The 23,456-nt window shown below is 41.9% G+C and overlaps 1 protein-coding gene across 3 annotated transcripts in view; it reads left to right on the top strand.

The window, feature by feature from the left end:
• The window catches only part of ARHGAP29 (Rho GTPase activating protein 29), a 62,954-nt gene that overhangs the window by 18,489 nt on the left and 21,009 nt on the right, over nucleotides 1-23,456 (top strand). For 2 of the 3 annotated variants that reach the window (XM_077332934.1, XM_077332935.1), the window contains exons 3-6: nucleotides 6,653-6,796; nucleotides 16,088-16,184; nucleotides 18,299-18,371; nucleotides 23,238-23,304. In XM_077332934.1, coding sequence (XP_077189049.1) covers nucleotides 6,653-6,796; nucleotides 16,088-16,184; nucleotides 18,299-18,371; nucleotides 23,238-23,304 — 381 coding nt within the window. Of the gene's footprint in view, nucleotides 1-6,652; nucleotides 6,797-10,505; nucleotides 10,650-16,087; nucleotides 16,185-18,298; nucleotides 18,372-23,237; nucleotides 23,305-23,456 lie in introns of those variants that run through there. The other variant, XM_077332936.1, reaches the window with a different exon arrangement.

Raw genomic sequence — 23,456 nt, 5'->3', positions numbered from 1 at the left:
GAGAGTAGTGTACATATAGAAACTGTTTTGTTTGTTTACAGACACCTACTTTTCCATGGAGCTTTTGGGTTTCATGAGGGAGGCTAAGCTAATACAACAGTGCCTTTCTGAACTGTATATAATGTAATTAAAACTGAACTGGCAGGAAATTGTAGTGAAGTTAACACATGAGATTATGGAATTTTATTTTATGTTTGGATTGGATTGGGATAGGCAGAATCTTTAACTGAGGCCATTATTACTAGCTGTGAGAAAATAGATATTAAAATTAGAAAATAAATTGTCTTTTTGACACCAAAGATGAATGAATGAAACCGTGGAAAATTTGCCACTTGTATGCCTTGAGCTGAAAAATAAGAATGTCTAGAATAGGCTTAACAGGTCTAGTGTATTATGAGTTGTGCTCATCCAAAACTGAGGGCACAATGTTCAATATTAGGTTATTTTCTCTCTGATTCATTGGAGTCAGAAAGTCACTGGCAATAGCTGTTACCTCCCTGGTTAAAATCACCCTTCTCAGTTGTTTTCCTGTTGCCTCTGAGAGCAGGGAAGTAGGAGAGTTCTGCTTCATTCCTAGACCTCTGTATATTCTTTAAATGATAACTCTTCAGTTGCCTTTGAATTCTTAGTGGCTTGTTTCCTTAGTGTTTTTTAATCTTCCTAACTTAAAAAAGAACCATCTAGTGGCTTAATGGCAGAAGTAAAAACTTCCCATTACACTTTAATGTACTTGGAAAGAGTACTCATTTCCTTTGTCCATAATTCCAGAAAGGCCACGTTTTATGGGAATGTAATGTCATAACACTCAATGTTGGAAGTCAGAGTTATTGTCATCTGATCGGACAATCTATTTTTAGGATTGGAATGTTAACAATCATGCTTCCTTTACCTCCCCCCAAAAAGCCCTCGTTAAGTCATGAGAGATTTCTACCTTGTCTGTTCCTCTCATTTTTTAAATTGTAATTTCATTTACAAAATTCTCCCAGTTTTCTGTGTTAAATACTCTGCATTCAAAGAGAACACAATTTTATTGTATGATTTTGTTTTTATTTTCCTCTGTGCTTATGTTGTGTTATTTTTAACAACAATTAACAACTACATTGATATGAGGTGGTTCCTGGCTAAATAGATTAAAATTACCGAATACAGCCCTAATTATGATGAGGTTTGTTTTGTTTTTAACTGCATCACCAAAGTTTTTGCTTTTGCCACTTGTTTTTGTCAACATAAACTGTAGAATGTAACTGCAAACAGACTATTGTTGCACCAGCTTGGCAGCAGATCTGGCAACAGATGAAGGTCTTTCTAACCCACTAATCTGTTAAAAATGCTTCATTTCTTGCAGTTACAATTTCAAGACAATTTACAATTGCTTTACACACCCGGGTGTATTGAAGTTCCCAGTTAATATGACATCTGTCACAATTTTCAGTGTAGAGTTAATTTTGTGTGGGTATAATACAAATTTTAAAAGTTGCAGTTGTGGAGGTGATGTGATCTGAATTGCCTTTAAGGTTATGTATGATTGAGAATTTAAAATCCAGAATTTTATTTATGTAGAACATTTTTATGCTACCTTCCCAAGAACCTGCTCAAGGCAGCTTTAAAAAATTCAGCTTTAAAAAATCCCAATTTAGCAGAACCTGCATGGCTTATCAGATGCCACCAGTGATGGAGATCATTTCCCTCCCCCATTCAATAACACATCTATCCTGTTTTGGCCTGCCCCAGTCAGTTCCTTCCTGACTTTTTATCGTAAAACATATAACACGATATATAATAGTCTTCAATTTGATATGTATATTGTGCTATGTAATATAAGGATAGATTAATACACAAGGGAATCCCACCTCTTCATTTAAATCTTAATAATTAACAAAAGATTTCTCACTGTATTAATACTTTCTGTTATTACCTTGTTACATTTAACATCTTATAACCTCTACATATCTACCTTAGCATATTATAATTTAAACCATAATCATAAATATTATACTGTAATAATTCATTATATTTCATGTTAGGAAGGAATCAGTAAGGGAAAGGCTGCAGCCTGGGGGGGAGGAGGGGTTGGGGGGGTGGAGCAGCCTTCAGCACGGCTGGCAATTGGCCACTGGCCCCAGAACTGATGAGTCAGGAGGTGCAAAGCGCCTCCCGACCAGCCCACTCCCCGCCGTGCGCCGGCTTCTCCCCACTGCAACCATTGGATGCCGGCCCGCCGACAAGCCAGGTCGTCATCAGAACTCGCACGGAAGACGGGGGACACCTTTCGCGCTGGGAAAGAAACAGGGCTGGCGCGTCGAAGACGTGCCAGCCCTGTTTCTTTTCCGCCCGGGGGGGGGGGAGGAGAAAGCCCTTCCCAACTGTTAAGTTAGCAAAATGGAATTTAAAAATACACGATAAATGTTGGAAATATAAACAGGAGAGGGGTGACTTTTTCACATGTGGTGGGAATGTACGAAAGCAAGACAGTATTGGGAGAATATACTTGTGGAATTTTAAAAAATGTTTAAATTTTATTTTTGAAAAAAAAACAGTTATTTCTATTGAACCTTTTAGAGGGCAGAGTCCACAAAGGCCATAGAGTTTTATTTATGTATGCGACTTCTGCAGCCAGAATTGTTTTTGCTTCTAAATGGAAGAGCCCTGATATTCACTCGACTGAAGAGTGGTTAACGAAACTGCCGGACTACGCTGAAGTTGCCAAATTGTTTGCCATCTACAAAGATTCCGATCTTGGAAAATATGCAAAGCAATGGACATTGTTTTGGAATTATATGAAAAATAACTATCCAGACTTTGTGAAGATCTGTAAAATTTAACATAGCAACAGCAGGTTTTAAGCATAGTTATGTCACAGATTTTTAGAGCCTCTTGTGGCGCAGAGTGGTAAGGCAGCAGAAATGTTGTCTGAAAGCTCTGCCCATGAGGTTGGGAGTTCAATCCCAGCAGCCGGCTCAAGGTCGACTCAGCCTGCCATCCTTCCGAGGTCGGTAAAATGAGTACCCAGCTTGCTGGGGGGTAAACGGTAATGACTGGGGAAGGCACTGGCAAACCACCCTGTATTGAGTCTGCCAAGAAAACGCTGGAGGGCGTCACCCCAAGGGTCAGACATGACTCGGTGCTTGCACAGGGGATATCTTTACCTTTACCTTTTATGTCACAGATTTAGGTTTACTATCTCATTTGTTAGGATTAGGAGAGAAATCTTGAATGTATATTTGTATTTATTTGTGATTGAATGTTGGATTGATGAATTGATGGGTTAGTGATGGGTATGGATATTTTGTTTGATATCACAATAAAATATTTGAATTGGAAAAAAAAAGTACAGTCACACAGGACTCCTTTCCCCTTGAGGCCCTTCCAGCATTGTAATTCCTTGTGATGATGTACTCTCCGGTTCTGGAAAGAAATACTCACAAATGCAGATTCCTCCTTACTACTGACACAAACATCTGCTCACTTGCCATCAACACAGACTGCTGAACAGCAGCTTTCCTGATGTTTTCATTGGAATAGTTTTAGTATCCAGTCATTCCAAGTGGGAGGAATGTGCTTCATCACATACTGATGTCTCTGATAAAGTATTGAATTCCTGACTTAATAACCTTTCTGGCCTTAAGCCATTGAAGACGCTAGGCTGTACTCAAAGCCAGTTAATTTGTATGCCAACTGCACTGGGTTTGCAAGTCTTCAGTCAGATCCAGTGTTTGGGCTCATCAGCACTGAGCGGTAGTACCTGTTTCTCTCCCATTCTTGCTAGTTTTGCTCAGGTTGGCAAAAGGGTACTTGACTAAAACCTGTATCAACCCTATAAATGTCCAGGAGGTTTGAAAAAATTATACAGGCTTCAGTAAGAGGCTTAAGAATTTCACCCAGCTCTAGTGTAGTTGAAGTTTCACAGGGAAAGGAGAGGCAAATTTTTTGTCTGGCCCTCATTGATAAAGGAGAATAAATGTTGGATTGTATGGGGGCAAAGTTTATTTTAGCTGCTATGTCTTTTAAGGTGGGAAATAACCTTGTGTGTAGGGCATGTTACCCGTACTTTCCATGAAAATCTTCCCCCATGCTTAATGCTCTGTTTGACCGTTTATGCACTGGAGGTTTCATGCTGTGCTGCAGGCTGGAGTTTTAGTCATGGCAGGGTGCCCCACCTCTTCCTGCACCCACATGGGTGAGCATTTGGCCTGGTGCACCTCATCCGCCTCCTGTTTGTGCTCCTGCACAAGAGCTGGGGCAGTGAAGTTCCCAGTGCATAAACGGTCTTTGAGTAGGTGAATCAAATGACTGTCTCGTCTTTACAGATTAGACATTGCAATTTACAAGATAGCAGGCAGAAACATGTTGTCTTGTAACAGGGCAAAAACTATTGCTGCTGCCATTGTTATCTGCCAGCATGCGTGTGTCTGCACTACCACTTTACGACTTGAGGCTGAAGTGTGCCCAGAAGACTTTGCACAAGGCTGGCCTCTTGAGTAAGGAGTCTTGAGATTCTCAAAAGAATCTAGAAGCTTGCCTACCTGTAACTGTTCTTTGAGTGATCACCTGTGCATTTACATCACCTACCTGTTTTCCTACAGTTGAGTGTTCTATTGAACACTTACAATTTCAAAGGAACTGAGCAGGAAGGAGTGATTTCTCTCCCTTGGGCATGTCCTGTTGCAGCTGTGTGTCTAAGCTGGGAGACTTTCACATCTAAAAGCTAGTGATGGTAGTTTCTTTTATGTGCAGGTTCAAAGCCCATCATTGTGATTGCACAGTGGACCATTTGGACAATAACTGTTGTAGTTAAGCAACCTGTTTTTCATACTCTCAACAATCCGATGATGCAGTTTAGGATAAGAATGTGACTTCCTTAATGCCTCTCTCTGTTTTGTATTATTTATTTACTTATTTATTTATTTATACTTGCATTTATATCCCACCTCTCATGACTTTTGTTGCCTCGAGTTGGCTAACAATTAAAACCATAAAGAAATACCACGTAAAAGCCCCATTAAAATAATAACAGTACATATAGTAACCCACAAGATGGCAGAAACAATCTATCCCATTTCAATGTCCAGCCAAACAAAATCAGCACTAGTTATTATATTATTATATTACAGGGATGCTAAGCTAGGGTAGGACCCCTGAATGAAACTCCAGTCAACTCCTTCCCCCCCAGCCTCAACCAAATGCCTGGTGGAAGTGCTCCGTCTTACAGGCCCTGCAGAACTTAGACAGCTACATCAGGGCCCTTAGCTCTTCTGTGAGCTCGTTCCACCAGGCTGGGGCCAAGGCCGAAAAAGGCCTTGGCCCTGGTCAAGGCCAGGCGGATTCCTACCTGCAGACCAGATTCCTAGCTGCAGACCAGAAAGCCCCGTGGGGGGCATAAGCAGACAAGAAGTCCCTCAGATAGGCAAGACCCAGGCCACATATAGCCTTGAAGGTTAAAACCAGAACCTTGAACTTGATCTGGAAGCAGACTGGTAGCCAGTGCAGTTATTTCAATACTGGCTGAATGTGAGCCCTCCAAGAAATCCTAGTAAGGACCCTAGTGGCCACTTTCTGAACCAGATGAAGTTTCCAGGTCAGTGACAAGGGTAGGCCCGCATAGAACGAGTTACAGATGTCCAGTCTGGAAGTGGCCAGTTGGTCCAAGGACAGATAGGGCGCTAGTAGCCAAGCTTGGCGCAGATGGAAAAATGCTGTATGGGCTACCTTCATGATCTGAGCCTCCATGGTAAGGAAGGCATCAAAAACCATCCCTAAATTCCTGGCGGTTGGTGCAGGTGTAAATTGCACACCGTCCAGGCATGGGAGTTGCGCTGCCTGATCCTGTCCCCTTCCCCCCAGCCACAGGACCTCCGTCTTAGAGGGGTTGAGTTTCAGACTGCTCGGCTTGACATCCAGCCACTGCTTCCAAACAACTGGCAAATGTTACCAGGGGGAGTCCAGCCGGCTGTCCATCAGGAGATAGAGTTGGTTGTCATCTGCATATTGATAACAACCCAGCCTGAAACACTGAAAAGTTTGCCTGGAGGGTGTGTGTAGATGTTGTGCTAAGGATAGTTACTATTTAAACAAAAAAACAAGATAGAGCATAGAATTAACAGTACATCATCTAGCTAGCAGATACAATCTAAAGGTTGCTCCCACCCCCCCTTTCCAGCTTGGTTGTATTGCTCAATATAGTCTAGTATTGGCCTCCAAGCACCATACTTCTGAATCAACTATGTTTCTTTGCTGACTTGCTTTCTAACTCGGTGATAGGTATTGAACATATGTTATTAGCATTTCAAATATGTTTTATTAAAATTGTATTTTCCTATCTAAACATCATTTTTTGAAACTAACATAAGCAGTGGGACTAGACCTGGAAGTTTTGATGACTCTTCTAGAAACAACATTTGTTATAAATGCTTTTGTTTTGTGACTCTGGATACAGTTCAAAGAGAATTAGTTGCATGGTCACCAAAGTCCCATAGAAATAAATGGTTTTATCGCCTTTACTTCAGTGAGTTTTTATTTTACTTTTAATGCCACCCTTAACTTCATAAAAAATATTTTCTTAGTAATCTGACTCTTTTTCTCTTCATAGTCAAGAACATATTATCTAGTAAGCATTCTGCCTGTCAGAGCTGTTAACAATTCAATTCTTTTCCAGAAAATCAAGATTGTCTTCATCATGTTGTTCATGAACGTTTGGGGGAACTGCTGCGAGTTCTGAAGGCAATAATTAGCAAACACCCAAGTCTCAACGCGGTTGACCTTCTCAGTTCTGCAGGAACAGTCATTGCAAAAGTAAAAGGTAAGGGGATGGGAGCTGCTTGTGCTTATGGGTAGGAATTGTAAGAAGTAAAATTGCTTCATCATGCAGCAACAAATAATACTGATGGTTTGACCTGTACCTGGCACTGAGTATGTATTCTTCCCTATAGATCAGGGGTAGTCAAACTGCGGCCCTCCAGATGTCCATGGACTACAATTCCCATGAGCTCCTGTCAGCAAACTCTGGCAGGGGCTCATGGGAATTGTAGTCCATGGACATCTGGAGGGCCACAATTTGATTACCCCTGCTATAGATGTTCAATAAACCATAATGGCACCCTCATATTCTCCAGAGTAACTGCATATTAAACCAAGTAAATAGTTTTATGGAATTCGCCAATTCACCAAACATATGCCTATCCCAAATCTATAGCTAGTGAAGATTCTTCATGTATATTTTCAGAAGACATCATAACATCCCAACAATATGACCAGTGTTATCCCTTTATTGGAAACTGAGGCTCTGTGTTTCAACTGCATTAGTTTTCAGTGATATTCAGAATTGGCACATCTTACACAGTAGGGAAAATGTGTACTTAGAGAAACAAATTAAAAATAAAACCCCATTTGTACATAGCAGAAATTTTGCCATATCTGATTTGGCTGATATAATGGTAACTTGTATGTATGCTGTAGGTTTGTCATTAGGTGTACGAAGTTCAGCAGCATTTTGGGAAGAGCAGCTATGTTGAATAAAGTTTAAGGTGGGAAAAAGTAAAGTGTGGAAACTATGTTCTGAAACCACTATTATTTCTCTACAACTGGCAACCTTCATGGTTGTCATCTAGTTTTATGATTTACTAAGCTGGAACCTGCAAGACTTGTGGGGAGTGGGGGGAATATCCCACCCTTCCTTTCCACTTGTCCACCAGCTACCAGATTGCAAAGCTACTGCTGCATTCCCCTCCCCCAGCCACCGTATGTGGCTCATACAGTGGAATGGGCAGTGGCAGCAGTTTCTTTTCCTCTCTTGGCCCTGCCAAGGAGAGGTATCAGTAGTGGGGCTGGTAGGAAGCCTCAACACCACAGGAGGTGAACAGTGGCAATGCCTGTTCCTCCTGAGGGAGGCAGTGGGGCTGGTGTTGGTGGCAGGGGTTGCTCCTATTGCTTAGCAGGAGAGCAGAAATATAGCCAGCAAAAAAAAGACACTGCACCAGAACAGTTTGGAATAAATAAGGCCACAGCTTTATTACCCTCCTAGCAAGGAGAGTTGGCATGGCATGAGGAAGAATCCAACAAGACACCAGTCAACAGACCATGAATAACCCAAGGCCTCAGGTGGAGCCCTGGAGAACCAGCCTAGGCATCAGCCTATAGGGTGGAACTTCTTGTCATCTGAAACCCACCTGGGAAGGTGACTTGATGAGGATCCAATGGGCATAAGCTTCTGTCTGTCTCCCCAAACCACTTGGCAGTGTGAGCCTGCCTACCCAGCTGGGTTGGCATTCTGCTTGCATACGTGCCAATTTTTTAAGGAGACCCCCAAGGATTGGGGGGAACTGATGCACAGACCTGTTTCCCCCAAAAGGATTTTCCCCATGCCAACCCGCCACCGAGATAATAAACAGTAAAAAACTTTTAATGTTGGAACTGAACACGATCGCTCACGGCACATTTATACAAAAGGGGAGGGAGGGTGGGAAGCTTCCCACAGTGGCGCCAGGGAGAAAAGAGGCTGAGCACATGTGCCCAGGCCCTTTTAAGGGTGTCAGTGGCACCCACTCACCCCACCTCCGCACAGAGACACAGCACGTCTCTTTTGAGCCTTTAGACAGAGGCTCGCATGGCAGTGCGTCAGAAGAGACTCATCATTTTTTTCGCCAGGCTCGCTCCTCTGCGGCAGCAACATCGCTCTGATTTCCTGCTATTCCCACTTATATCACAGTAACCTCAGCTGTGGAGAACAGAGAGCAGCAGCAGTTCCTGTGCTTCCCCACTCTGCCACTCTTGTCGCACTGTGAACCAGTACCGCCTATCTTGCTGAGGTGGCTGAAGCTCCCCTCCTCCATCTCTGTTTCCTGAATATGCCCACTGCAGCTCTTGGAGTGCAGACAATGTTCCTTTGGAAGAATTCTAACTCCCTTTCCATTTTTTTTAAGTCTTCAGATCTTTCTGTAAACCTGGGAGGCCCCCAAATTTGCAAAAATATCTGTTCTCCATGGTGCTCATTCATGGCATTAAATATCTGCAGATGGGCCATGTTGAAAATTAGACGTATTGATGTGCTGGAATGCACAGTTTCAGCCAGTTCAATCAAAGCCAGTTCAATCAAAGAAGCAGTTACAGGCTTATTCCCTGGTTCTGATACCACTGAAATTATTTGTTCCAAAATAAGTGATACCTTGCCAGATTATTCTCAGGGGATTGTCTGCAGATTTTAACATAGAGCCTGGAAAGGCACTGTGATGTTAAATTTTGATCTCTGATTTAAAAGAGCCTGCATCAATTTGTGTTTAAATGTAATCCTAAAAGTGTTATTTGTAATTAGTCCATGGAAGACAACTTGGCATTTTTATACTTGAAAGTAGCAGGCACTGGAAAGATGTTTTATTGAAGTAATAACATTAGTAGAAATAAAAATAAAATGAAGTGTTTGTTCTCATTTGGTTACCTAAGGGTCTGTTATGTTTACTGTGTACAAACTGAAAGGTGTAAGAGAGCTCTGACGGGGACAGTGAATTAAATTTCAGCTCAGTTCCGGAGAGCATTTACATTTGCAATATCAAGAGGATTTAAAGATTTGAGCAATCTGGTATAAAGTCCAAAGCTAACAAATTGCAAAGCTAAACTTTGCGAAAAATTTGGCACTGGGCCTGACATAGCAATATGAGGTTTGTGGTTTATTTCAAAATTAGTAATTCCACAACCTTGCCACTCCCTTTGTGCCCCTTTCATTATTCACATTTAGGGGGGGGGGGGTTTTCCTCTTAAACATCCTATAATGTGTGTAGTTCCATTTTTTTTAAAAATGTAGTTACGGGGCCAGCAAGTACTTTGGTGTCATGGATTACAGAATTGGAAGCAACAAAGAAACGCTCAAAATGCCTGCATACTGCATTTTCGTTTTGAACAAGTAGTAATCAAATTACAGTAGCAATATGCAGTACCATTAAGGGCCAAGCTACACATTCAGGCTTTTAATGAGCCGGGTCAGGATTCTCCCGCAGCCTTCCTTAGTTTTCTTATAAAACAAAATAATCTTAAATGGGCTTGGAATGCTGCTGTGGGAGTAGGAGGGGCTCTTCTTCCCCTCCCCCAAGCCATTATAACAGGGTTGGGGGGGGGAGGAGTTATTTCCCAATTTTTGCTGCTCCATGTGCACAGAATATTCTACCTGCTGTGTGACTGCAGGGAAACCTGATTTGAGGCTGGTAACTCAGACCCCACTGTTTAAAAACATAAACACATAGTTTTGCTCAAGTAACAAATATGCTTAAGGCACCAGTTAATGTGGAAATGTTCTACAGTGCATGATTTGGAGCTATCTAATTCCAGCTATAAAATCTGTTTGGCAAATTTCAAGATGATGTCCTGATTCCTATAAATTCATGGGCTGTGTGTTTTTAATTAAGTTGGTTGGCCTGATGTGTTTACATTAGTCTTTCCTATTCCCATCAAGTTGCGTGCTCATTTAAGTGTAGCTGCCTAGATAGTTGCCATTTCCAGACATGGAAATAGTACTAACAGTCATTGTTGTGAGTGCTATTGTGCGCAGCCAGGATGTCCTGGGGAAAAACTGTGTTCAAAGCTGATGTTAAGTAATATCAGTTGTTTCAGAGACTGTTAGAAGGAAGGCGTTTGGAATCTTTGGATGAAAGTGTTTTGGAGAGAAGGTAGGAGTCTTGTATTTTGTGTTTTAGGTGGATGTGCAGGTGGTATATATATAACTGTAAATGTCTGGATATAAAATTAACCTTTTGCTTTGACCGTTTTGCTGTGGTATGTGGTAGCGTGCTTTGCAGGAACCAGGGCTTTCATACATACAGAGTAAGCATGTGATTTTGATTTAACATATAAAATTGTTTATAGTATCTGGCATGTTTGATAACTCGGCAGTTGGTTGAGTCTGCTTTATGAGAATTGGTCTATGTGATGCAGGTTTGCTTAGCTGAAAACCAAGATTATAGTTTGTATTAATTTACTAGAAGAAACTTTTCCTTTCACAAAGGAAGTCTAGTTTACAATATTTATTACTTTGGGTTATATATTTATATTTAAACATCTGGCAGGAAGCTTTAATTCTTTATATGAACAATGGTGTACATTATGCAATCTCGTGGGAAATAAAGTTATTTGGCATAGATTTCCTTTTTCTGGTCTTAGCAACTTTGCACTTTCGTTGGTGTTGCCCTAGTTGCAAATTTTAAGCCAGAAGTATTCCCTCAGTTGTTATATGGTGCCCTGATTTGGGAATTTATACCTGCTGGAAATCATAGGGAATAAATTTTTACACATGTTGTTGGGAGTACTTAATTCTGCTTAATCAGTTATTGTCAGATCAGAGTTATCTTTAACCCCAGTAGTGACATTAGTTCATAAAATTGCTATTAATGTTTGGCTGAACATCTTCTCCCTATCATGAGTTTTTGTAATGTTGGCCTCTAAGGAAATGAAACAAAAGTCATGATGCTCCCAGATATCCCAGTAGCTAAATTAGGATTTCCAGAAAAATACCTAAGGAGTTTTGATCCCTTTGTAGCCAGACATTTAATTAAATGAAGACTACTAGATGTGAGTGCTCAAGCAGATTTTTAGTTATTGGTACCATGATATCAGTTTCTTTATACTAGCAGCTTCTTTCTCTGTCTTTAACTGTTCTGACAAACTTTGGTGAACTGCTGTGCTGATTATTGAGCATAGAAAGGTGTTTAATGAAACTCACATGGACCTTTTACAAGTGTCAGTAGTGAAGAGACTCATTTTATGAATGAGTTTGGTCTCGGAACCATAGATCTATTGAAAATCTGGCTCATGTGATATTTCGGTGCCCAAGGTTTATAGAACAGTTGGAAAGATAGCTTGGAAATCGCATATTATGATTGCCAGAGAGATCAAATTTGAATAAACTTGTAACAAATGCATATCACGTGATGAGGGATGGGAGTTTATTTATTTTTAATTTATTATTAGATTTCTATACCACCGCTTGCCATAGTCTCGTGGCAGTTTACATCAGAAACGTTCTAAAACAATAAAAACCCCAATATTTACCCATATCAAATTCCAATCACACAACACAACACAATGGCAGCAATAAATTTATTCTAATCCCAGTTTGTTCGGGGTGGGGCACTGATCTTAATCTGATGAGAGCAGGAGCTGTCTGATGGAGCTTGGGAACCACTCTGAAACCCCCCCGGGACTCTGCCCCAACCTCAACCATACGCCTGGCGAAAGAGCTCTGTCTTGCAGGCCCTGTGGAAAGGCCCTCTGTCTCGCAGGCCCTGTGGTAAATCCAACAGGGCCCTTAGCTCTTCCGGGAGCTCATTCCACCAGGGCGGAGCCAGGACCGAAAAGGCCCTGGCCTTGGTACCAGAAGATTGGAGGTCAGCAAATGTTGTTTCCATCTAAGGAGAAAAGGTGGGATCTGGATAACTACTGACAAATCTGCTTGACGTCTATAGCTGGCAAAACTTTAGAATGAATCATCAAGCAGTCTGTCCTTGAGCAGCTAGAGCAGATGGCTGTGATTACTAAGAGTCAGTACAGCTTTCTCAAGAACAAGTCATGTCAGACTAACCTCTTTTTTTTTTTTTAGAAAGTTATTATATTGCTGGATCAGAAGAGTGACATGGACATAGTTTATCTTGATTTCAGTAAGGCTTTTGATAAGGTTCTACATGACATTCTTGTTGATAAGTTGGTAAAATGCAGTATGGATCCTATTATTGTTAGGTGTATTGATAACTGGTTGACAGATCACACTCAAAGGGTATTTGTTAATGGTTTGTCATCCTCTTGGAGAGGAGTGACAAGTGGAGGACCTCAGGGATCTGGCCTGAGCCCTGTGTTTCTCAACATATTTATAAATGATTTGGATGAAGGAATAGAAGAGGTGGTTATTACATTTGCAGATGATACTGCAAATGAGGGGCAGGAAACACAGCAGGAGACAGAATCAAGATACAAGAAAATCTTCCTATACAGTTAAATCTCACTGAGTAGTGAATTAATTTGTTCATGCTGTACTCTGCTCCCAGGTTGGTTCTTCTCTAGTTTTTTAAATCGGTATTACTGCAATTCATTCAATATTTTGTTACTAGACCAGGTAATGATGTGTTCTGTTTGCTGTATTCTATTATTTTAAATGCAATTACGGTGCAAGGCTATTAATGTGTGGACAGAATGCTGTTAAGGATTTCTAGGCTTTTGCTGTCCTTTGAAAAATATGTCTGCTTAATTAGTTCCTTTTCTCTCCTGATTTTTGGCATTCACAAGACATCTGTAAATTATCATTATTATGCGTGAAATACTGCCTTGTTTTCATTTGTCACAAAGTGAAAAAATCTACTTGTTCCTGGAAGTGAGAGGGAAATTAACCATTTCCTCATCAATGTTTTTAGAGAACACCAAGTAATTAGGCTGTACATAAAGGAACCGAAGGAAAAATTCAGGAAGATTCCTTTGCTAAAAGCAAAGGAGGTTCTTTCATTATTTATTTATTAAATTTCTAGTCCGCCTTCCTCCTTAGACTCAAAGCAAATTGCAGAATAAAATCCCATAATACCCCAATCTTAACAACCAGGATCTTAAGATGGCAGAAAAAACCCTCCAGTTCTCCCCACAGTTGTTGAAAAGGGTCGCCTGATGACATAACGTAGTCTGGGGGGGGGGGGCAGTGATCTTAAAAAAAAAACAAAGACAGAAGAACCGAAGAGCTCCATTGTATGCCTGGCAGAAGAGCTCTATTTTATAGCCCCTGGACAACTCTGATCGTTCTGTCAGGGCCCTCAACTTTCCCATGAGCTCATTCCACCAGATCAGGGCCAGGACTGAAAAGGCCCTGACCCGGGTCAAGGCCAGGCATACCTCTCTGGTGCCAGAGACTACCAGCAGATTAGTACCTGCAGAGGAGAGCCCTGTGGGGGGCATAAGCAGACAAGCGGGCCCTCAGATAGGCAGGGTCCAAGCCGTGGATGGCCTTAAAGGTCAAAAACAAAAACAGTGTTTCATGTATTGTTCTCTGTTCTTATGTAAACTGCCCTGAGCCTCCGGGGAGGGTGGTATATAAATATAATTAATAAATGAATAAACAAATAAATAAATAAAACCTTGAACTTTATCCGGGCCACGTCTGGTAACCGATGCAGCTGTCTCAATACAGGCTGCATGTGGGTCCTCCAAGATGAAGCAGTGAGAAACCCTAGCACCAGCATTGTGCACAACCTGGAGTTTCCTGGTCAAGGACAAGGGTAGGCCAGTGTAGAGCGACTTACAGGAGTCCAATAGAGGTGACCGTCGCACCTCCTGTGACCTGTGCCTCCATCAATAGGGAGACATGTGAGGATAAACTTGTTTAGTGAATATTCCCCTGTATTAAATACTGCATGGAATCCTCTCCCAGTAGAATGTAGTAAATGGATCTTTCAGCAGTGCAAAATGGTTGCTGTGGGGAATCTGCCTAGTTTGTCCCTGTCTCTGAGGATCAAATAAGATGGTGTGCTGGGAAACCTAAGCGCAAATCCTCCCCCACAGCTTTTTTTAGAGGCAAATTCCCCTGCATTCAGTTTGCAGTAAAAAAAGATGTAATTTCCCCTGAGTGCTTTGCAATCAAATCTACCAAATATGATGGTAGTCGTGGAAGAGACAAAAGACAGAAGTGCTTGTCTGTTTCTTGTTTTGGAATAAGAACATGCAGGAAGCAAGTTTTTTGATGAGTGAAACAGCATGTGGTAACGCCCAGTCTGACATGTGGGACCTCATGTAGTTGCTATTTCCCTTTCCATTCATGTTTCAGAGATCTATTCATAGCTTTCCTAGCATCTTGTACACTTTCTCATTGGGAAGCACAAGGCTGTACCTCTTTTGTATTAAGAAATATATTTTGTTGTTCCAGTATGTTCCCTGGCTGGCCTCAACCAAAGTCCTGGCAGATCAGATTCATTTTGTAGGCCCGGTAGAACTTAGCAAACTCTGTCAGGGCCCTGATCTCTATGGGGAGCTCATTCCACCAGGTAGGAGCCAGGGCCAAAAAGACCTTGGCTCTGGTTGAGGCCAGACATATTTCTTTGGAGTCAAGGATCCTTAGCCAGTTGTTGTTACCTTCAGTGTAGTGCTATCTGGGGAATGTATTCAGAAAGTTTTACTTGGACCCTATGCAGTTTCATAAAGAAGGGAGAGATAAATACAGTACTACCCTGCTATACTCTCCTCCCCTAGATGCTAGGCAGTATGTTCTGTCTTCTATCACTATGTACTGCAGTTGGTGAGAAGGAGGTATCTTGCAAAGTGCCTGCCTATGGAGGAGTTTTCCCCTGCTGGTATAAAAGCTGCTTTATTTTCAGCTTGAGAAGAAGAGGGTAAGAAGCTATTATCCGAATGGCAACAGTTAATTCTTAAAGATTTGATTACAAGGATCCTGAGACTACTCATAATATAGTGTTCTACCCTAAGGGAAAGAGAGAGAAACCCTTACCTCAGTGTTGCAAAACAGGTTGCTGGGTGGGTGGCTTTGCAGGGTTACCTGCAGGGGACACCTAGTACTGAGATGGCCTTATACCTGGTGCCTGCTGGTATTTTTCTGCATTCGTGGGTAGATTCCTTGTGTGTGGGTGGCCATGTTTTGTAGCTTTCACTGTCCACACGTGGTTAGCTGTTAGGTACAATTATTGGTGCATACTCTGCCATGCTTCTCCTTCCTTCGGTTGCCAGATGTCATGCAATCCACATTCTGCAAGCAGAAAAAAATGCTTTGGGATGCTTTCTCCTGTCTGTTTAAATTCTTTTGGATGTGACTCTTCTGTGGAATATGATCCCTGACCATTTAATCCTGCTTTAATAAATGGGGAAAGTTACAGTCAAATGCTTCCCATTGAAGCCAATGGGGAGAAAAGTAAATGGAACTTTTAATTATACAATTAAAAAAAAGATTTCCTTAATATTTGACCACTAGGCGCCAAACATCTCTTCAGTTACATACTGGGTGTCCGTTTCATACTTTTAAAAATACAACACACCTTTATCCTACAGTTTGATTCAACAGGACTTTCTCACCAATTAAAGTACACTCTAGTATTAGTAGTATTAGTCTTTCCTTTTTTTATTCCCTTAGCTGTGAACTTCAAGGAAGTTAATGAAGAAAACAAGCGAGAAATTTTAAGTGAAATATTCCCTTCTATAGATACACTAGCATTTACCTTTGGAAACGTGTAAGTATTAAAGATTTAATGGTGCAGACTTTTTCCTAAAGTAGCTTGGAGCTAATTTTCACATTAAAAAGTCATTATGCCCCCCCTGCCTATTCCTGCTGACCAGAATCTCCTGCTTGTCCTCCTGCCCAGCCCCACCTCTTATTTAGCTGCTTCTCCTCCTATATTTGTGTTATATTGTAATTTGATGATATTATTGTTCATTTTCTGTTGTCGTCTTTTGTATGCCATCTTGTTTTGCAGGAGGAAAATGTGTTAACAATAAATAATGCATGGTCTGGAAATTCTGTTCCCAGATCTTAAATACTAGGTGCGTGGATTTGGAGCATGGAGATAGGTCTTAAGCTCAGGCCTGCATGCTGTTATCCTGACCTAAGACAATTTCAGGAAGACAAAACTTACCCTATTGAGGAAATTGAGTGTAGTGATGCATAGCCCCACTGGAGCAAATACTGATGTCCTGAGTCAAAAACAGATTAAGGGATACACTTAAGTCACATCTCCCAATGTACCACAGTCTTGATCTGGCTTATGCACACCTGGGAATTATGCTTAGAGCACTGAAACTCCCAGACCACATCTGTTAACAGCAAACATGGGCCAGAAATTTTAAGGCATTGGGCAAAAGTCAGGAATGGGACCCCCTAATCTTTGGGTATGGTAAGCAACATGATACAAACTTAGTGCTGTTCGATGTGACATCCCAATCTGATTTACAGGCAGATATGAAATCAGGGCACGAATGTTCCCAGGCACTCCTGGCCTGATATGGCTCAGGGGCAAGGGAAGGAGTTGCTTCAGCTTTCCCTTCTGAGCCAAAATGGCTCCAGGGACCTATTTATTCCAACATATAGGGACCTTCAGGCTATTTTGCCTTGGAAAAAGGACACAAGAGTGATGGCTAAAGCTGCTCTTTCCTTTGTTTCAAGCAAAATCAGCCCCTGGAGCACTTACATCATGTCTGCCTGTAGTTCAGTTATGGGAATGGTGACCCATAGCTGATAATCACATCTCATTTAAATTATCTGCCACTTGAGAGCCTCTAGAGTTGCTGCAGCAAAGGTGGTATAGCAATCAGAGGGGGCTCTCATCTCCCTACAGCAGATTGCAGCATCTTGACTCAGGCAGGGTGGCAACCAGCTGTAAGGGAGTGGAGGGTCCTCTAACTCAGTCTTCCCCAACCCCAGGGCTGTGGAACCCTCGGTACGGGGCTGCGGCGGGGGGGAGGTGTGAGCATACCTCCCTCCCCCCCTGCGGTGCGGCGCTCCCGGGCCCCGGCGCAGCGAGCACCATGGTGGGGGGTGAGGCGCAGGTGCCGACAGACGCAAATGCGCAGATGCGGAGCTGCCGTGCCTGCGCATTTGTGCCCACCAGTGCCTGCACCTCCCTACCCCCGGTCCCTGGTCCTCCCTCTCCTCCCCGGTCCCCGGCCCGAAAAAGGTTGGGGACCACTGTACTGACCTATGCTGAGCTGCTCATAAGCTGCTGCAGTTCGAAGTTTTAAAGCAGTAGTTGGGACAACTGGCTACATGACAGTTGTGGGACCATGCCACAACCCACCCTCCTGGATGTGGGACAGTTATTCCAGATGCCCTGTGGTTAAGGCTGCCCCCAGGTAATGGGTGAAAAAGAGGATTTTGTGACATGTGAATTGGCCCTGGGTACATCATTGTTGCCACATCTCTTCTCTAACTGATCTCCACTATACTTTGGTCAGTGTTACTCTCCCCTCCCAATTATTTGTGTCACTTAGCCCAGCCCTTACTGAAAGTGCTCCTTTGTAATTGCTTCTTTGCTACTGGCTGCTTCTTAGTAGCTAGCAGCTGCTCCTTGAACCTACATCATTTCCCGCAGCACTACTAAAGGAATATCATAGTTTTTCTACTGCTAGTGGGAGGAGCATTATCCTATTCGATCAGCGTCTAGGAAAACATGTTCTCTTCTGAAGCATCTGTGTCTGTACCAATAGCAAATAATAGTTCTGCCATGTGTAAAGAAAGGAGATAAAACTTAAACTCTGGATACCATTTTGTTCTCTAATTTATGCCTATGGTAGACATTCCTATATATCAAGGCAATATGTGGTGTTTTTCCCCCCCTGGTTCTCATGACAGAGTTTCAGACTTCCTTATGGGAGATGTAGACAGTGGCTCAGCATTGGGTCTTCCTGTATCTCGACAGAGTCAGGTAGGATGACTGTGTTCTTGAAATCTAAATTCAAACTTGTTTTTAAATGTTTGCTAGGGCAAATGGCATTTTTAAAATTCTTCCATAAATGTTATTGACAAAAACTATTGACGAAATAAAAAAACTAACTGTTGCGTAGAAGATTTGAAGTCATAGTTGTGAAATTCATTGCCATCTAGCAAGCGGTAAATGTATTAGGACTGGATTTCAGTAGAAATGTAGCTGTTTATTGGATTGTAATTTTTATTGTGGTAATTATGGGAGGTTTGAATCCACTCATCAGAGAAGGACTTTCCTAAAGCCACCAACCTTTTTTGTTTTTGAGGAGTTGGAAAATGTGTCCATGACACTTACTATGGACAACATAGAACAAGTGGGTTGATTTAAGATCAGAATTTAAGGGTCATAGTTAACAGAGCACGATATGAACTCAGTGTAGAATATCACAAGTTTCATGATGGACATTCAAGACTTCCTCCTTGGCTGTCAGCCAAACAATTTGTGGGGGGAGAGAGAGGAGTAAATTTATAAGCAGCATTTGCATTTTGGGGTTTGTTGCTAAAGCTTCTTGGCCAATCCTTTAACAGCAGTTTAAATGTCTTTGTATAAACTTGAACTCTGTTTTTAATTTGATTTAATAATGTGCATTCAGGGCTTGGTTGTAATGGTTTTAAAATGTGGTTTTTATTATGTATGTTTTATTTGTTTGTTTAGATTTTTATATTGCCCTTCCATACGGCTCTGGATGGTTTACATACAACATCATGGGGTAATTACATAGAACATGGAGGTGGTACTTGTAAAGGCAGAAATCTGTAATATAAATAAAGCCCAAGTGGGGTGGTGGGAAGAGTTGGGGCTCATCACCTACCTGATTGGCTACCTGTCCAACGAACGGCCAATCAGGTAGGCTGTCCTATCCCTGGCAGCATTCCCCTCCATCTTCTTCCCTGGCAAGAGATGTTTTCCTGACTAACAGTCACATGCTCTGCAGAGAGGAGGTCTCTCTTTCTTCAGCTACATGTTGTGAGGATGTCTTCTCTTCAGTTCTGGGCTTCATGAGTTTTTTTCTTGAAATTTCTTTACCCCGGGCTCTCTGTCCTCTTTGGGAAAATGTTGCAGAAGGCTTTAGGCTTTATTTTAAAAATGTACCCAGTGCTGTACAAAAATAACCCGTTCAAATCAATATTTTCTTTGCCTTTTCTGCTTGGGTGGGGCCTATAATACAGCCATGCGTGAGATCTGCTTTCAATTTACCTTGAAAGCCACTCAGATCGAGCAGGCCTATGGAAGATTGAGCAGGCTTGCTCTAATAGCCCAGCAACAAAAACATCTGCCCCAGTAAAGCACAGTCAATCCTTATCTTCAAAATCACCAGTTAGAACTGACCACTTGCAAGTCTTCCATTGAGCATCTTGACTCTGTCAGTTCCAAGGACAGAGCCAAAGTGTCGAATCTGATTCTCCATCCATTCAGCTGAATGTTACTTGTTGGAACCACCACCTAAGAAAGCCCATTCCAAAACCAACCATAAGGAGAATCATTTCTCCAAGATACTTCCAGAGTTGATTAGCTCTTTGGCTCCAATGGAACAGAGGGGAGTCTCCTAACCACAAATGATTTCTTCTGGCTTCATCCCTCATAGCTGAGAAAATGCAGAGGTGCACATTCCTCACCAGCTGATAAAGAGGAGAAAAATTAGTAGAAAAGTTTACTCTCCTTGCTGCACGTAATCTATGGGTTGCCAATTATAGTGAAATTATGGAAGGATACCAGTTGTTCCTCTGGGAAAAGATGGCTGTTTATATAGAGCTTCTTCCTGAAGACAAGAAGCCTTTGGCTAAACTCCTTCAAGCAGATGCATTGCACCTATCCAAGGAACAGATTAATGCCAGTAGACACTCTGCTGACTTATCTTCTAGAGCCATGGCTTCAGCATTCATACTGCAAAGGCATGCTTGGCTGCACAGCTCTCCCTTCTGGCACCCAGCAAAAAGTGGAAAACTTTCCATTTGAGGGAATAATGCTGTTTGCTTTATTGACTGATGATATTCTATTCCAAATCAAGAAGAACAAGAAAATAGCTTTTTTATTTGCCATCACAGCAGGTTCCCCAACTCTATACAGGCCATACTCAAGTCTATGACAAGGGTCAGGGGCAGGTCCAATCATAGACCCAGATGTTTGGGCTTTACATCAGCCATAGCCCAAAAAACCACAACAGGATCCAAAAGGTTCTTTGTGACTAGGGCTAGTGAAAAGATCAGCAATCTACCATCTTTAAAGACAGGTTGGCTGCTTTGGATGACAAACAGCAGAAGATAACTCTTGGGTTATGTCAATTTTTAGTGTGGGTTATAGATTAGAGTTTTGGCAATGGACACCCCTCCAACATTCTGATCAGGCTTTGAATAACTTGATGCCTGAGTTGGAACAGGAACTGTTATCCCTTATTGAAAAGGGGGCAGTACAGAGAATTCCTGACTCAGACCCCATCACAGGCTTCTACTCGTGTTTCTTCCTGGTGCCCAAAAAAGTCCTGGATCTGAGGGATCTTCAAAGACATCTGCCAAGCAGCGATATGGGACACATAGGATTGAAACATCCATGCTTCTGAACTGCTGTAATGCAGTAAAAGATGGAGGGTTAGTATGTCAGGATGGTGGTGCAGGGGCAGCACACACAGAACCCATTCCCATGTTCTCCCACTCTGCTTGCTCTTATTTCCACAGAATATTTGTGGCTTATGCTGTTATGCCTGTATTTTGTGCACTGTACCACATTGCACTATTAGAGGGTTTCATAACCTCTGCAATATGATAGTATAGAATCATAGAGTTGGAAGGGGCCATACAGGCCACCTAGTCCAACCCCCCACTCAATGCAGGATCAACCTAAAGCATCCGTTATAAGTATCTGCCCAGCTGCTGCTTAAAGACCACCAGTGAAGGGGAGCTCACTACCTTCTTAGGCAGCCAATTCCACTGCTGAACTATGACTGTGACATCCCCCCCCCCCGATATCTACCTGAATCCCTTCTACATGTAGTTTAAAAGGAGAGCCAGTTTGGTGTAGTGGTTAGGAGTGCGGACTTCTAATCTGGCATGCCGGGTTCGATTCTGGGCTCCCCCACATGCAACCAGCTGGGTGACCTTGGGCTCGCCACAGCACTGATATAACTGTTCTGACCGAGCAGTGATATCATGGCTCTCTCAGCTTCACCCAACCCACAGGGTGTCTGTTGTGGGGAGAGGAATGGGAAGGCGACTGTAAGCCGCTTTGAGCCTCCTTCGGGTAGGGAAAAGCGGCATATAAGAACCAACTCTTCTTCTTCTTCTTCTAAAAGGCATTACTGGCTATCTGACCTCTTGTTGTCTGATACTACTTCAATTCATTTCAAAGTTTAAATACTTTAACTTCCCATGTAGTGGCAAACCGTAATGAAGACTTGAGTTTTACCCTGCAGCATAACATGTTTAGGGGGTCCTATTGGCAGCTTCGTATGGTAGAGACCAATAACATTTCAGAATACTGTTTTTTAATTTATCATAAGGGATATGTGTAGTATAGCCAGGAGATCCTAGGATTGTCTGGCAACCTGGCAAGAGATTGTTTGGAGATGGTTTTTCATTGCCTGCAGAACTTTTTTTGAAGTGCAGTACTACAAAACGGACAGAAGCAAGAATAGCTTGAGTATGCATACCATCAGCAAAAATGCCTATATTGTAGCTTTTCAGAGTATTGAAGGTGACATCGCCTATCCCCAGTCAAAGGCAGCTGTCTTGAGCACTGATGGGGGAGTAGCTAATCCCTTTGCAAACTGCCATGTTTAACCGGTTGCTGATTGGTGATAAGGATTGTGTGGGTGGATGGTGATAGAAATCCATAATGTGCTTATAAAATCCATAATGTGCTTAACTCATAACGGAATAAGACGCTGTGTGTGAACTGGATTTTGTGTGTTTATCTTATGTAGAATGTTTATAGGCTACCTTTCCATTCACTGAGTGCTTAAAGTGGCTGACAGATATTTTTAATGACCAATTAATCTACGGAATGTTATTAAGTATAACAAATGTGCATTTGAAAACAGTACACACCTCTCATTCAAGAATGTCTTCTGTTTTATGGATATCAGTATATTTGCCAGAAAATGCAATACTTCTAACCAGACATCCTGTTGTGATTGCTATATGGAATTCAGCCGCTTAGATGCTGTAGGCAGCTGTTAGGTATTATTTGCAATATTCGTGATGATAATAGCTTCACTCCAGGGCCTGCATCATTTTCCAAAACTTTCAAATCTCTTTTTATGCTTTGGCTCCTCTCCAGTTCCATGTAGTGCTGAACATCTTTTGTTAAAAGTGGTGAATGCCAGTAAGGTTGCCATCTGAGCCATATGGAAGGGCGGTATAAAAATCTAATAAATAAATCTATACTTGGCTATTTGGTGACATTGTTTTGGTCCAGTTGTTAAAGCTACCATTCTTCTTTCACTCCAGGATATATCTTAAAAATGAGGGCATATGATTAAGATATGTCTGGGAGATTTTGCCATGGAAAAACTCACAAGTATTGTGATTAGTCTCTGTGTTTAGGCTCATAGTTTATTTATGAAAAGAAAATTCCTCTCTTAAAAAAAAGAGCATTTTGAGTATGTTGAAACACACACTAAGGTTGTAGATACAACAAGGACTCAAATACATTCCAGACCATCCTTTCCTGCATGCCAGTGTGAAGGATTAGTATGAAATGATGTATCTTTCTATCAATCTGTCTGTTATGTGTTATTTCTGTCAGGGGGTACTTCTGTTTAGTTATGTGTAGTTTTAGTTAATGCTTACAGATTGTTTTGTTCTATGCCAGTCTTTTGAAAATCTTTCTGTGGATTCCGGGGGATCACTGCATGAGAGGGATGACATTCAAGGGACAGGTAAGCACAGTGGGTCTTATGTATGTGTGACACCTGCAGCATTTAGAGGTTAATGTAGATGAAGTGTAAAAACTACTACAAAAATACCATGTTTGCGTTAGCCCATAATGCTTTGAGATGGGAAATTACTGTTTCAGTGTAGTAAATTCTGA

The sequence above is a fragment of the Paroedura picta genome, chromosome 4 (assembly GCF_049243985.1).
Source record: "Paroedura picta isolate Pp20150507F chromosome 4, Ppicta_v3.0, whole genome shotgun sequence".
NCBI lineage: Eukaryota > Metazoa > Chordata > Lepidosauria > Squamata > Gekkonidae > Paroedura > Paroedura picta.
Note: the sequence above shows the minus strand (reverse complement) of the source record. Positions and strands in the feature narration are given on the sequence as shown.